Source organism: Prinia subflava, chromosome 16, assembly GCF_021018805.1.
Source record: "Prinia subflava isolate CZ2003 ecotype Zambia chromosome 16, Cam_Psub_1.2, whole genome shotgun sequence".
Classification (NCBI taxonomy): Eukaryota; Metazoa; Chordata; class Aves; order Passeriformes; family Cisticolidae; genus Prinia; species Prinia subflava.
Genome location: NC_086262.1, coordinates 7,846,759 through 7,861,740, shown reverse-complemented (window position 1 = coordinate 7,861,740; position 14,982 = coordinate 7,846,759). Strand labels below are relative to the sequence as shown.

Below are 14,982 nucleotides of genomic sequence, written 5' to 3'. Positions count from 1 at the left end.
AGCAGATGTTATTTGCATCCAGGTGGCAAACTGCACTTTAAAACGATATTGCAGGTTCTCTCTTTGCCAGGACGCAGACACGGGCACCGCTTTCGAGCGTGACCATTACTCACGTGTGGAACAGCGCAAAAGCTCCTGTTTCCAAGCGAACCAGCCCGCGGCAGCTCCGGGGAGCCCCAGGCCCCGCAGAGCACCCGAGCGCAGCCCGTCCCCGCCCCGGCCCCACAGGCACCGGCCCGGGCCGTGCGAGGCCCCTCGGGCTGCCCCGGGGCCCCTGCCCTGCTCCCCGTGCGGAGCTTGGCCCCGCTCGGCCGATCCAGTCCTGCTGCGGTCAGGGCATGACGAATTTCACTACAAGCCCCACTCCTCTCTTGGCCAAAACTTCACGTTTTCTCCCCGTTCCTGAGCCTGCTCCCCGGGGACCTGCCCGCCCGTCGCCCTCCCCCGGCCCGCAGCATCCGCGGAGGGGCCCGCGGGGGCCGGGGCCTCACGCACGCCGGGGAAGGGGAGGCACCCGCGGGCCGGGGGCGAGGCACGGCGGGCGCCGGGAGCGGCGGCCCCGGTGCGGAGGCACCGCAGCGGCCCCGACGTGGCGGTCCCGGGGGGCTCAGCCCCGCGCCCGCCGGAGGGGCCCGGCGGCGGCGGCCCCGGGGCTCCCGCGGAGGACGGATCCCCCGGGGCTGGGGAGAGCTGGGCACGCCGCCGAGGAGCTGCCGATGAGGCACGGAAGGGTCTGCCAGCCCCCGCGTCCTCCGGGCGGCGGAGGGAGCGAGGAACTCGGAGCAGAAGTTTGGGGCAGGGGAGGAGCGCGGCCCCGTCCCGGTTACCTGAAGACACAGTCGTCGCGGGCGTCTCTGGCCGGGGAGATCAGCCCATGCTTCTTGTTGAAGAGCTTCTGGAAGAGGGTGGGCGGCATTTTGGGGCGCTGCCGCTGCCCCCGGCGCCGAGGCGCTGGGCTCCGCGCAGCGCCGTCCCTTCGTCGCGGCTAGTTCCGCCCGCCCCGCTCCATTCGGTGTCACAGTCATATGACAGAAATTAGTCACCCGGCGCTGCCAGGAGGGGAGGAGGGAGCGAGGGGAGGGACGGAGGCAGCGGGGCCGGCCGGCGGGCGGGGCGGGCCCCGTGGGCGGCCCCACGCGAAGAGCGGAGCCCCGCAGAGCCCGGGGGGAGCGCTGGGCCTGGGGGAGCGCGGAGTTCCTCCCTCTCGCCCGCCTCGGCCGCAGCGTGTGCGGGGAAAGCGCCCGCTCCCGGCGGGGCTCACCGGGGCTGAGCGATCCCCCGGGGGCGGCGATATCGCCGCTGTTGTGTTTTCCTTCTTCGGACGGAAGTTAAAGGCAGGAGCCCCAGGAAGGCGAGAGGAGGTCACGATCGAGGCATCAGATCCTTCTCGTGGCTGTACCCAGCACCTTCGGGACTCGGCGTGCAGGGGTGCACCAGAGAATGGCGTCTTTTACCCCAAACCTCAAAAATCCAGGTCCTGCCCGCTCTCTTTCCAGGTACACGAAGCGATTCTCCCACAGCTGAAGCAAGAACGGCTCCGCTCGGGTGCACTGGAGTCCAAACCCACAGGGAAGGTGGAACGCGTGTAGTTGATGGCAGAGGAAGCCATCATTACAGGTAAAACATCCAGCCACAAAAGAGTATTTAGAACATAAAGCCCAGCAACTGATTCCAAAACAAATTAAAAAAAAAAAGTGATAGGTTTTGTAAAATCAAAAGGATCTATGCCTTTTTACAAAACTCTTTATTACTAATACTTAAGTGAAATAGAAACCCTGGTAACAGCTAACAGTCTCCTTCAGTGTCTCACTGTTCAGATACAACCCTGCTAGGAAGTTTAATTAAGGACTGACAAAACTGACTCATCTGCTTTCCCTTGAAAATGGAATTAAGCTAAAACAACATATGATGTAAGATTAAATTAAGCAGATTATTTTTAAGGCATAATTTAGCACATGTGTAACGTATCCACATAATGATTCTTCACAATCACCCATCTGTAGGAACTTTGTTTTTCATCTACCAGAAGTTGTAGACAATTCTAACACAAAACAGGAACTAATGGTTTGATGCATCTTTTCCCCCCTTGTTCTGTATGGAAGACACTCGTGCCTGCCACAGATTTATACATGACCAATCTTTGCATCCTTTTACCATGTGGAAGCCTCCTGGCTTCAAGAGGAGCACATAAATACAGTCTCAAAGAGTCTTCAGGGAACAAAACAAAATGATAGAATTTTGGCCAGGATATGTAACTCAGCTTTCAGTAGTTTCACAACTTAGAGTGATGAAGATTTAGCTAAGCTCAAGTGCATTACAATTCAAGCTGATGGAGCCCCTTTAAATATAGGTGAAATTATGTGTACATTCAGCCTATTTTGATTTGGGCCCCAGGCATCCCTCTTCTGTCTAAAGATTATGAACCAAAGCAGAAGCATTTGCATGCAAGGCTTTACCCTCCACCGGCCTGTACGTGTACCTCTGTAGCACTCCAGCACAAGAAACATCTCCCACCATCTCTGAGTACTTGAAGTGAAAGTCTCCTAGAAGTGCACTTCAGATAACAAGAATAACCGAACAGTGTTAATGAAAAACCTCTTACAGATTTATGTATAATACATTTACTCAACATGCATCTGCCATGCACAATTCCTGGTGATAAAGGATTATCAGAGTTCTTGCATGGACTGACCTGCTGGAAGCTATTTTATTCAAGCCATTAAGACTTCATCATGTCTGGGATGTGACAGAGCAGCCCTGGTGACACTGAACAGATTCTTCTCCTGAATCACTGCACAAATAACCTCCTCTGTCCTACCCATTAGCTGGCCATGACCCATAACCTTTATCTACCAATATGGAAGAGCCAGTTTCCACTTTGAATGAAATTTTATTTAGTAATTTTTCAGCTGAAAACCAAACTATGGGAAAATGTCGTTCCTTTGAGAACAGCAGAACAAGAGTAGAGATTGTTGCAGCCTCAAAATGAATTTCCTTCCCTGGGGCAAAGAGCTAGCCTGGTAATTAATTACACTTTCTCCAAGAGTCAGACAAAAGATGATAAGAAGCAGTGCTTTCATAACTGAAGGGAAGGACAAGAGATTGTGGTTCATGATATTTCTGTCCTCCTATACAGCCTTGTCACATCAAGAAAAACAAAAGCAAACCCCAGCAATATTCAAGCTGCTATGGCCAATTCCACAGTTACAGAACATTCTCCTCTCTTGTACTTTCCAATTAGTTTGCCAGTATTAGTCTTTTTGTATAACACTACCAAATGGCCTGGGGCAAAATCAGTGTCTTCTCCTATGACTTCCAGAATACCCTTACAATAAACATATTTTTATTCTGGACTATCCTTTACTTGAATTATCATCATAAACACATCTTACTAAATATGTAACTTGCAATTTTGCTTAAAGCTACATCAAGGAGCTCACCTCTGTCTCCTAGGGGCTCTGGATTCTTGCATAATTACTAGTGACTTAGTATTTGCAAGAACAAGGATATTGATAATTAAAAGCATACCCGACAGGACTCCAAGGAGTTATTGGCAGAACTCATTCTACTTATGCTTAAAAGAAAAATCGCTTAATGGCATAATTTTTAACCTTAAGCCATTTAGAATGTTTATATAATACTTGTTCACAGACTAATCCAGCAGCAATTATTTGCACTTCCTTCTACCCCAGAGCAATGGGGAAAAGATCAGGGTTTGAACTTTCGCAGGTATTTTCAAATGCAGTCAAACCATAGTTGTGGATTTTGCACGTCTTCTTGTCATGCTCTTTTTGGAAATACACAACTGTTTTCAAGGGTGATACCACTGAGAAACAAACTCAGACTTTTGAAAGCCATACTAGCATTTGGAAACATTGAAAAACTTCCTTTTTGTTTGGATACAGTCTGAGTAAAGGATATTGTAGTGAGAACACTGTAGGGGTCCAAATTACTTTAATGTGCAATGAATTCAAGTGGAAAAAACCATGTTCTTGACAGTCTTTTCTGAGACATTCAGCACATTAAAAACAACATTTATGAATTAACAATCTACAAGTTGAGCAGGAAGCACTGTGAATTTGACTTGTATGGACACAGAGTGAGCAGCAGCCTGAAAATCCAGAAGGTCAATATCCATCTCTTCAAACAGTTCAGCTATAAAAGGGTTTTTCCCACCATTCTGTTCATGAAAGGCATTTACTTTCTCTGTCTGTCTGAAGCCACTAGAAAAAACAATGACTGAGAGATGTGATATTACAAAATACCTGAGATGAAACAGGAAGGACTCTGAGATGGCAGTGGCTGGGCAGTGGATGTGCTCAGAATGGTGACAGTGCTGATCATTAAGAGCCAACTCACAGTGATGATGGGGTGAAGATGACCTGTATTCCTGCTCAGAAATCCAATTACAGCAGAACACACAGTCCTGTTCCTTCAAAGTTCAGCAGACCCAAGCATTCAAGGAGTTTAAGGGAGGCATACTATCGACTTCTGGGTCCCCAAGAGTACATGAATGCTTTCACAGCCACTCCCAGCACATGCAGTTACCTTCACAGCCAATGTTAACACTGAAACAGGTCATTTAGCTGCTAATGCTACTAGAGAAAACTAGAAATCTTGGCAGGGAGAGCCAAAAGTAATTCTATTAAAGCACTTTGGTCTGCTGTTCTTCAGTCACACTGTTTAAAAATCTAAACAAACTGAAGAATCATCTTTATGGAATCCTTACAGAATAATGCCCAGAACAGGATCTAGCTGCTGTACAAAATAATTTAATATAAAGTATTTGAGTATTTACTAGCTTACTGAAACAGATAATATAAATTTCAAACAACATGCATGCATGCAAAAAATACAACCATTATTAACTGGTTAGGAGTTCTGTTTTACCACACTGTCAAAGCAGCAAGACAGTAATTTCTTCTATTAACTCCTGCTGAGAGCCAAAAATCTCATCTCTGTTTACAGTAGATCCAATTTTTGGTACTTGTAATAGTATCTGGGAGAAAAAAGAGTGATAAATAATTATCAATAAAGTGGTACATTTTTACGTATAAGAGAAAGCTCAATGATCTGACCAGCTGTTCAGATGTTCACTAGATATATCCAGTGCTAGCATTTGTCTGGAAGAATCTGCATCTTGCAGGTCTCATTTGCCAGTGAGAACAACAGTTTTGAGTATATGTACATTCCTAATGAAAACCAGCATCATCTGAAAGACTCCTTGAGCAGAGAACAAAACATCCAGCATAAACACCCCACCACAGTGGGGTCCAATTCCTGATACCAGGACCCTTTAGAAAAGGAGTTAGAAAAGCAAACTCTGGTTCTGACAACACTGCTTGCTGATTTCTGATTCACTTGCCCACCAAGTACAACCTGTGTTTTGTATTACCACAATTTGCCTGGGCACATGACCTGGCATCCCAGCTCTTTGATCTGTACAGATGAGTGTCATTAATTAATACATACACACACACTTCCAAGCACTTCCCTGCACTCTAGATCCTGCATATAACTGGTAATAAAGTAGGAAAACACTGGGATATGGGGTTGTAATTGTTGATGTTATTAAAGCTTATGTTTATCAGAAAGCCCTGCAGGAGGGCACAGCTGCAGGCTGGATGGTTGGAGGTGAGCTGGGGGTGGGAGGCAGTTCTGAGGAGGAAGGCATGGACAGCACGTGAGCAGGAGGTGCTTGGGTGCTGGGACACACAGACAGCACAGGCTGCTGCTGGGCAGCCACTGGGTGCCCCTCTTCTGGTAAGTTCTGACTATGTCCAGTGGAAGTTGAAGGTATAAAAGGGGAGTGTTTGCTACAATAAAGTGATTTCCTTCACATGCACAAGGGAGTCTGTGTCTCTTTGTTCCCCATTGTTACAGAAGACATTTGGACCTAAGAGACTGCAAATGAAAATTCTTGTGTATTCAGTATTTTTGAAAGCTGCCACACTTAAGCAGTGTCTCTGTATTGAATTAAAACATAATAAATGACACAACTCTCAGGAAACTTGGAGAACTACTTTAAACTTTGGAAGACATGTGCCATCCAGTGGTACACCAAGAAACTTCATGAGCAATGGGAAAGGGAGGGGCTTTTACCTCTGTGTTAAGTGATGAGACAGTTTTGTTCACAGTTGTCATTTTTGTTTAACAAAAACCTAGGAAGTGAAGAAAGGAGCTTTCCCTATGTTAAGGGTTTCAGGAGAAAAAATAAGGTTTAGAAACCTCCTGAGAAACTGATAATTTTTAAAGAAAAACATTACTGATAACTTGAACTGCTTTGGTGGAGGCGTGGCGGTAAATACCAAAGTTCAACTCAGGCTTACTCACCCTAGAAATAAAGCACAGACTAATAGTAAGGTCTTAATTCTGAAGTAGCCTATGACTGTATTAATTCCTATGCTAAAGATCCATGAAGGAGAAAATGTTAGTGCAATTTTAATAAAGTATTGTCACATAAGAACTCTGTTAGGCCAGAGAGTTGAACTCTTCTGCATCTTTCACTCTTTTTAGCCTTGCGATTTTTCCAAATATTCAGACTTTAAAAAAAAGCCCAACAACCTTTAAGCACTCGGCTACCCAGTTGGCATCTGCAGAGTGAACTAAGTGTAAATACTGCTTTACCTTCAGGCACTCCTTTGGGAAGGCAGAACTTTTTGCACTTAACTGGAACTTGCTGGAGCCGGGAGGGCCTCGGGCCTGGTGACAGTCTAACGATGGAGCAGATTTCTTGTCTGTCACACAGAGGCTGAAAAGATTATTGACATTTCATTCACACAGCTATTCCCACCGAAGGAATGTTCTTTTAGCTTTCTTCTAGGGAAATTAGAGATTACATGCAGATTTCAAGGCATGTCACTAGAAAACATTTAAGACTACTTGTGTACACTCAATATGCTATTGAAAAGGGTGATAGAAAGCTTCAAAGCTTTAAACATTCTCTTTAGCAGCTTTGATACTGTAAGGATTAAATATACAGTACAGTGGAAATTATCATGATAAAACTGGATTTAAGCAGTGCAATAAAATCAGAACCTTTAAAATATTCTTTTCTTCTGGACTTTGAGGAACAATTTCTTTTTCTGAGCTCAGAGATGCTGGAACAATTTCTTCTGAATTTACAAACGGACTTGTGGTATTCAGGAACAGGTCTTCCCCAGGTGAGGCTTTACACACCGGTGACAAGGTAAGCTACAGCTCCATCAAAAAACAAAATACACAGGAATAACTCCAGTTAAATAACAGACAACAATTCGGATTGGCTAATGCTTGTTGGCTCATGCAAAAGATATTCTATTGCTTAAATAAAAATTATTTAGGGATTCAGCAAGACCCTGGTGTTCTCAATTTATTAATCTAACAATTATCTAACTATGAACTAGCTCAAGTATGAAGAGACAAGTGGCAGAACTGTACTACCTGTACTGCCAAAGAATTCAAACTGGCATTGAAATATCAATTTTGAATCAAAGAGTTTGTGCAAGTAAGGCAACTAGTGCTGGTTTTACATTTGTAAAAATACAAACCAAATTCCTGGATTGGGTCATATGGTTTAATTGTCCAGAATTTATCAGTTTGTTGTGCAATTTGCAGTGTAATATATATAGGCAGAAATGGAATGTGCCACAAGCAATGATTTCTTTGGTTTTAATCATTCAAAAAAAAAATCATATAGACACTCACATCTAGTTCTAGAGGCTGAGCATTACCAGGATTTTTAAGGACTTTATTTTCCTCCATGATTAGCATGGTGGAAGTCATTTGCTGAACAAAAACAGAGAAGAATTCAGTATCAGTTTCAAAGTCTTTGGTGTTTATTATAACTCTTACAGTATTCTCTTGTAAGTACACAATACTTTAGGAACTCCACTAAGAATTACTAGTAGTTCTTCAGATTTAAGTATGGAATTCCTGTCACTCGGGTTTTTTTGGTCTTATGCTCTCCAAAATTAAGACAAAGAATTAGTTTACTGCAGCACGGACATTTCAGATGTGGCACTTCCTGCCACTTCTATTTAATTGTAACTTCAGTCAGGATTCACAACTCCCACTTCTGTTCCATGCCAGTGTTAATCAGGGGGGCACAATGGGAATACTCACCACCACAGCATCTGTCGGATTCACTGGTAGAAGTTCTGCTGTCAACCCCTTTGATCTGGCTGATGTGCTTTCTGGAGTATCAAGCTGCCTAAACGATGAGGAACCTTCTTCTAAGGGATTAAAACTGCTTGCTTTTTTCTTCAACCTTTTGGCTTTTGGTGTTTGATTATCAAGCTAAATAGTAAAACAATTACATTTTGTGTTACAAGATCAATCTCTATAACCTGCTAAGCACTAAAAAAAGTCCCTCTGTCATAGTCAAGCCCTACACAACCCATTTCAGTGCCACTGACACAGACAGACTGAAAACAGTGAGCTTGGGGACATCCATGATCATTCCTCTATCGAGAGGAAGACGCAAGCTGCACCTTCACTCTGCCCTGGCTGCAGACACTGCTTCACAAGTGTAGCAGGAACTGCTCTTCCTCTAGGTGGAGCTTTCCACCCATACAAGGAGCAAGTAATTTGTGTTACAACCCCGCTGATTTATTAAGGATCTTTCACCTTGCTTTCCGGTCCTAACGGTGAAGAACAGCGCATACCACTTTTTAGGTCTGGAGTTCTCTCTCTTGCAGCTGTTATTTTACAGAGTTTTTTTCCTGTGACAGATTTCCAACACATTAATTAACTTTGAGACAAAGACGACAGCTACTCTCCACCCCATGTCATACAGGATGGTTTTCAAAGAGGAATAATTCCAAAGCCACCCATGTAAATACAGCTCTTCCCTCCAACATAACCCTTGTCTCCTTCTCCCCACCATCAGGACTGCTTCACTCCTCCCCCATTCCATAAACAAGGCTGCTTATTTATCTTATCTTCACCTGGCTATTTACAGCTGACTAAACACTGTGGGTCCAGAGACTGCATAATCACAGCAGTCTTTACCAGTGGCAACTTCTGCTACCATTACACCCCAAATTAGGCAGGGGGAAATTCTGTGGTACCTGGGGCACAGACAGAATTGTGTCAGTCACAGATCAGAACTGTAATTACATCAGGGACTCGATGTATTTGTGAAGTTGATATGAAATAAGCTCAAGTAAAAAGCCTGACACAAACAGTTGTGGTCCTGGGTAAGGTAAATAAGAAATGTCTATTTTCATTGAGCATCATGGGTGATTAAATTGAAAAATGCAGGGTCTGAGACTTTAGTTGGTTCGTTGTTTTTGTTTTCTTCTCCTAACACATTAATTAGAACCAAGTCTTATTTGCTGGGATGATTTTTTCAATTTACACTTTCCCTTCTAGACACAACTGAGTTTAGTCTGTGCTGAAAAACAACTGACACAGTAGAAGCCTGGTTTAGATACTGTGCAATCATTTAAGTTTGGGTAGAATATTCTATTCTCACAGCTAGTACAATTGCTTTAGGTCATATTTTACCTGCCACTGTAGTTGAAATGCTTAATGCTGAATAACTGTAATAGCAATTTGATGGTTTCTTTCTAGAAGAGGAAAAAAAGAAAAGAACAACTATACTGAATGAATGTTAACATTAAAAAAATAAACTATTAATAAGAAGATTCTCAGAAAATATAGGTTGAGCGAAAAGGGATAAATCTTATTTTAAAAAAATATTGTTAAGGAGTTGTTTAATCCTCCTTTACAGTTATTTGATAGATTATCAAGTCACACATCTTATCCTGAGGATTGCTGCAATTTAAGACCCACAGAAGACTCACTAAATACTTAGCACTTCAGCATTTTAGGACAGAACAAATTTAAGAAGGATGCAGGAGAAATTAGATTCACAAGAAAATTCAGAATCTATTGTGTAGAGATCTGTAACACTGAGGTTGATATGTGAATTTCAGGAATGAAAACGTCTGCATATAAGACTGGAAGGAGAAGCACAAGGGTCAAAAGAAATGATGCTGTTCCTAGAAAAACACTCATGTCCCTCAGGTTTTTATGTCAGGACCTGAAGGCAGCTCTGTGACGAGGCCAAGTATAGAAGACCCTTCTCTGGGATAAAACCTCAAATTACACTGACTTCCCTACAGCTGCAAGGCCAAACTAGAAGTCTGTAAGGCGAACTCTTCCCTGACCAATTTCAAATTCCACCAATATCAAAGTTAGTGAGGACACAGGTAGCTGAAACTCCACAGAAATGTTTGCAGGAGCAGAGGCTTATTTGCACTGGCCTTTCTTTTAAGTATCTCTCAAAAGAGAAGAGTCTGAACATCTGGGTGCATCAAAGAGTCTGCTGTAGCAATTACCTTCTAACGCATCCATCTGGAAAATCCTCTGGTACAGGTTCTAAAAAAAACCCAAAACATGAAAGCTAAACTTTAAATGAAAAAGCTATGCCAGCTTAGACAGACAATTTCTTAATGCAAACTGACTTATAAAGCACAATATTAGAATCAAATACAGACCACTTGCAGGGAGCTGCTCTCCATTATGCAGACAGACCTTACATAAGATGATCATTACATATTTTATACAAGTTCCTCAACACCACAGTGATTTTTTTTTATGTTCATATCCCAAAGTATTGTAGAAAAGAATTACCTAATATTGCTGATAGATTTGAGATCTGTGGTATCTTGTCTATGGTCACTGCTTTGCTGGAGTCCAGGAGAGTAGAGTTCTTGTACTTGCCAAGGTCCACAGAGTAATAATTGCAACTTTCTGGACATAAAAAATATAGGTGCAGATTTCTTATGCTGAAATTCACTGAGTTACTGAATTTGTGACCAAACTGAAAGCAATCACATTTGCAGGACAGGAACTAAAAAGCAAAATTAAAGCACTGTCTTGGCTCAAACAGCTGCAGAAAAGTTTGGAAGGAATTTGACTGAACACACATTTGTGGGTCATTCCCAATAAACAGCTTGTGTCAACAGTGAGTACTTCAGTTTAAAATAGGATTCAAATTACACAATCTGATTCACACCAGATTAGAGGACAGATACACAGATTCCATGTTAAGCAAAAATGTGTTCTGGTGAGTCACACCAAGGGAGGCTGTTAGTCCTTCTACTGTAGACAGTCTCCTCACATTTTCTACATCAAATAAAACTGAAAAAAGTCACCCAAAACTCTCACCCAAATCATCATCTCTGAATGTTTCAGGGGATGAATAAGTCTCCAGGCTGTCGCTAGCAGTGCTATAATCTGCAGCTGAATCTTCATCTAAACACTCTATGAGAAAGGTGGAAACACCTGTAGGAAGAGTAATTTCTGTACCTAGAGAAAGAGACAAAAAAGGTGACTAAAAAACCTATCATCTTGTACAAACCATCAGGATTTCCTTATCTGAGTTTCACTCCTGTAATGAGCTAAATATTGTCATGTCAGTATCTTATAATGAGTCATAATACAGTTAAAGAAGCAAACAAAGGGCATCCTTTGTTTACTTCCATACACTACCATAAGGCAAGGGAAAACACCTTCTTTGCCCAAGGCTCACAAGACACGCCTGAAGAATTTAGGCTCTAGTAGGGTAATTCTTAAATAGGTCACAAACTTTTAGAAATCCAGGTTTGAGTAAACTGAAGAACTCAAGTCCACAACTAATTCTGTCAATGATAAGATCGAGATCATGTGGTTTCCAACACGCTGGGATCAAACTGTCTCAGGTGCTGTGGGTCTGTCTGTTCATGTGAGCCCAGGCTGCAGTGAGGCACAGGTCTAGCCAGTGGTATCACACAGCCAGAACCAGTACACCAGCACTTTTACAGAAATAAAATTATATCATGAATTTTACATTTAGTTTAATACCGATATAAAATATATTTCATATCATGTATTGCCGTTATACTCACTTGAAGTCACTTCAGCATTTTTGAAACTTCCTTTATTTTCAAAGCTGATTATTTTGGCTTCCTAAAATTAAAAGACAATACAAACAACCTGAAAAACTGAATGTAGACAAAGAAAGGCACTTAAATATCATCCTACATTAGCAGATGCTGAGAAAACTCAGTGTCTAGTACTTCACCACTTAAGCCTGTTATTCAGAGTGTAGTTTGTAGCAGGGTTTTTCATGCTTATTAACAAATCTGCAACCATACAGCTCTAAAATTCATGATGAATATCCCATCATTTGACCCTGCAATCTTTGCAGACTGCTGTTGAAGACATAATGACATCAACTGAACTTATGCACAACAAACGTAGAGTAATGAGTTTTATTGTCTTTTGAATTTTTTTCCAACACCCAGTCCTCACTTTCGGAATCCTACACCGTTTCTGTAAATACAAACACTTATGATGCCCTTTGTGGCAGCAGATTTCAGTTCAAACACACCTGGTTCACTTATTCTCTTGCCATTGCAGTATTAATTGTCCTGTAACACTTCTGCACCATCATCTCCAATCACTTTGGTCCAGTTTTAATGACACAAGAAAGAGCACCAGTGACCTGTCAAAGGCCTGTGCCTGACCTAGAAGGCAGCAATCTCTGGAATCACAATCCACTGAGATCTGTTCCACACAACACAATTCCTACAGCCTTGCCTCATCCAGGACAATTAGTATTGATGTTTTCTCATGCTACCAGTAGCTCCAACAGCTTTTATTCCAGTCAAAGACACAGAAAATGTAATCCAAAATACAGCACCAAGTTCAGCCTGAAAAATGTCTGGGCACACACAGACGTAACTCATAGGAAATTTTACCTGAATAGAGAAAGAATTTAAGTGTCACATTTCTCTGATTTATCCTCCATCACTAGTAGAGAGAAAGTGAGACAGCATTCTCACCTTCAGTGGTACACTGCTTTCTTCTGGTTCCTCCTCTCTCATCTTGAAGTCTGTTGTTTCTCTGGCAGTCACTTGATTGCTGCAGTTGAAGAACAAAACCAAGTTCAATCACAGAGCTACAATATTTTAGATAAAAGCAACAACTCCAAAATGTCTTTATGAGGTGTCAATACATGATCTGACAAACATCAGTGGACTGATAATTCAGACTGCATCACTCCAAGAGCCATCTCACATGGCAAAACAATATGATTTACTAGCAAGTCTTAAAAATGGTATGCTTGAACGAGTTCTAGCTGACCTTTGGTTGCACAAAGAGCTCTCTTCAGTATATTCAACATCTTCTTTAATCTTTGGTAGGTATTTCCCACTGAACTTTTTCTTAAGGCCTAGAGAAAAAATATTTAGTTCAGTAATGATAATTTCAACATTAGAATTTAGATTATTATTTCTAACAGGGAACCTTTAGCTGTTCCCACCTTCTACACTCGTAACACTTTTTGACCCTATTATCACAAAAATGTTAAATTTGAATTTGCTTTTTTCAGCAGTACATCAGGACAAAACAAAAAGCAGACTTAAGGAAATACTGCTTGTGTTTTAGAAATCTGTTGATTAACAGGAAAAAAAACCCACCACCTTGGAAGCAACCTTTACGTTGATTCAAAGTAGTTTGAGTACAAATCAGTTTCAAATTGAGTTTTTTATGAGTATCAAGGATGTCTACATAAACTGGTATATGTATATAATCCCAAATTGAATTAATGACACAATCAGTAATCAGCAAATTTCAGAGGCATATTTTCTTATCTAAAACTAATTTTTAAGTCATTTTGCTTTGTGCTTTGCTTTTATTATCCAAGAGCTAGGAACAGTCAAAATTTCTAGTTAAGCTTTTATGACCACACAGGATGCCCAAACTAAAACCTGTGTGAGTCACTGCATTTCCCCAGGGCCCCACAGAGCCCTTCGGCCGAAGCTTCCTGGGAACTCAGGACAGGATAACACATGGGCAGGACTCATTCTTTTCCTTCTTTTTTTTCGAGCATATGGAAGACATCCAGGCAGCTGCTTGCACCCAGTCGTGGGCACAGAAGCACTAAATACATACAAGAGCAGGAGCCAGCAGAGCAGGAACAAGGCAGTGACAAATGTTCGCTGTACCCTCTAACAGCAAAGCTTTACTTTTAAATTACCAAGATCAGCCCACCCTCAAGACATCCCACGCCGGCCTTCCCCATACTCTGTCAGCCTTCACTCGATTCCCATCCCTTCCCTTGAACTGCAATTTTTCTTAACAGGTCTCAAATTCTTAGCTTGGTATGTGCTGTACTATGTTCAACGAGGCAGCTCCTTTTGAGTAACGACTTCAAGCAATTCTTGAAGTATTCTCTCAAAGGTAAGCAAGCCTTTTGTCTAGCTACTTCTCAGTGCTCCCTTACAACTCGATTAAATGGAGGGGAGGCAGTTTACAGAAGGAAAAATCCTTCCTATTGCTAACTAGCAGCTAAAATAGAAGTAACACTCCTGTTTCCAGAACAGCAGTCTGCCTTCTCCAAGCAGTGAGGGACGTGGATAACCAGAAACCACTTCCTAACCTCACACAGCACGCGCTGCGCTGGGTACACGTGTGAGGAGCAAACCTTTGGGCTGACACCGTGGACGCTATTGGTAAAAAACTTGGCCAGATTACTCTGCCCAGCATCTTTACCCACGAGAACACACCGGACAAAGCACAGCGCGGGGTCCTCTTTTTCCCACCCTTTCCCGCCGGTTCCGGCCCAGCTTCCTGCACCCCAAGCCCCGCCGCCGCCCGGGAGAGGCGCTCACAGGCGGCCTCGGGCCTGCGAGGCCCCGCGCTCCCGAACAGGCGCCGCCGGCACATCTGGGAGACACCGGCCCGGCTGCCCGGGACAGCGGCCGTCCCTGGCAGGGGCGAGGCGCGGCGCTTTTTCCGCGGCGCCTTCCCGGTGCAGGGGCCGCGGAGCCCGCGCTGCCGCTCCATGGCAACCCCAGCGCCGCCGGACCCCGGCCCGCGGCCCCTCCGGCGGCGCCGCCCCGCGCCACAGCCCGCATGCGCGGGGCGGCCGCGCGCGCCCGCTGTGAGCGACCGGCCCCGTGAGGGACGGGGCCTGTGAGGGACCGCCCCCCGTGAGGGACGGGCACC

General features: G+C 43.6%; 2 protein-coding genes across 6 annotated transcripts in view; both read right to left on the bottom strand.

Moving 5' to 3' along the window:
• FNIP1 (folliculin interacting protein 1) overlaps nucleotides 1-1,053 on the bottom strand; it is a 64,614-nt gene extending 63,561 nt beyond the window's left edge. For both annotated transcript variants that reach the window (XM_063413389.1, XM_063413391.1), the window contains exon 1: nucleotides 828-1,053. In XM_063413389.1, coding sequence (XP_063269459.1) covers nucleotides 828-916 — 89 coding nt within the window. In that variant the 5' untranslated portion in view covers nucleotides 917-1,053. The remainder of the gene's footprint in view (nucleotides 1-827) is intronic.
• Nucleotides 1,054-3,919: 2,866 nt separating this feature from the next.
• Nucleotides 3,920-14,945, bottom strand: MEIKIN (meiotic kinetochore factor). Of its 4 annotated transcripts, none has more exons than XM_063413393.1 (14): nucleotides 14,577-14,945; nucleotides 13,117-13,204; nucleotides 12,816-12,894; nucleotides 11,877-11,937; nucleotides 11,158-11,298; nucleotides 10,621-10,740; nucleotides 10,326-10,365; nucleotides 9,490-9,551; nucleotides 8,608-8,702; nucleotides 8,104-8,277; nucleotides 7,687-7,767; nucleotides 7,039-7,194; nucleotides 6,628-6,751; nucleotides 3,920-4,999 (listed from the first exon to the last, which is right to left on the bottom strand). In XM_063413393.1, exons 1-14 carry the CDS (start codon nucleotides 14,818-14,820, stop codon nucleotides 4,953-4,955), a joined length of 1,512 nt encoding a protein of 503 aa, XP_063269463.1. In that variant the 5' UTR covers nucleotides 14,821-14,945; the 3' UTR covers nucleotides 3,920-4,952. The 4 variants fall into 4 exon arrangements, with proteins under 4 accessions (XP_063269463.1, XP_063269466.1, XP_063269462.1 ...); XM_063413396.1 differs by having other exon boundaries at nucleotides 14,646-14,945; XM_063413392.1 differs by having other exon boundaries at nucleotides 3,921-4,999; nucleotides 14,541-14,944.
• Nucleotides 14,946-14,982: the final 37 nt, after the last annotated feature.

Coding starts and splice junctions, on each gene's coding strand:
- MEIKIN (XM_063413392.1), bottom strand. CDS start 14,820: ATGGAGCGGCAGCGCGGGCTCCGCGGCCCCTGCACCGGGAAGGCGCCG. Junction 11,938..12,815: donor AAAGCAGTGTACCACTGAAG/GTGAGAATGCTG, acceptor TTTTAATTTTAG/GAAGCCAAAATAATCAGCTT. Junction 11,299..11,876: donor AAATGCTGAAGTGACTTCAA/GTGAGTATAACG, acceptor CTCTTTCTCTAG/GTACAGAAATTACTCTTCCT.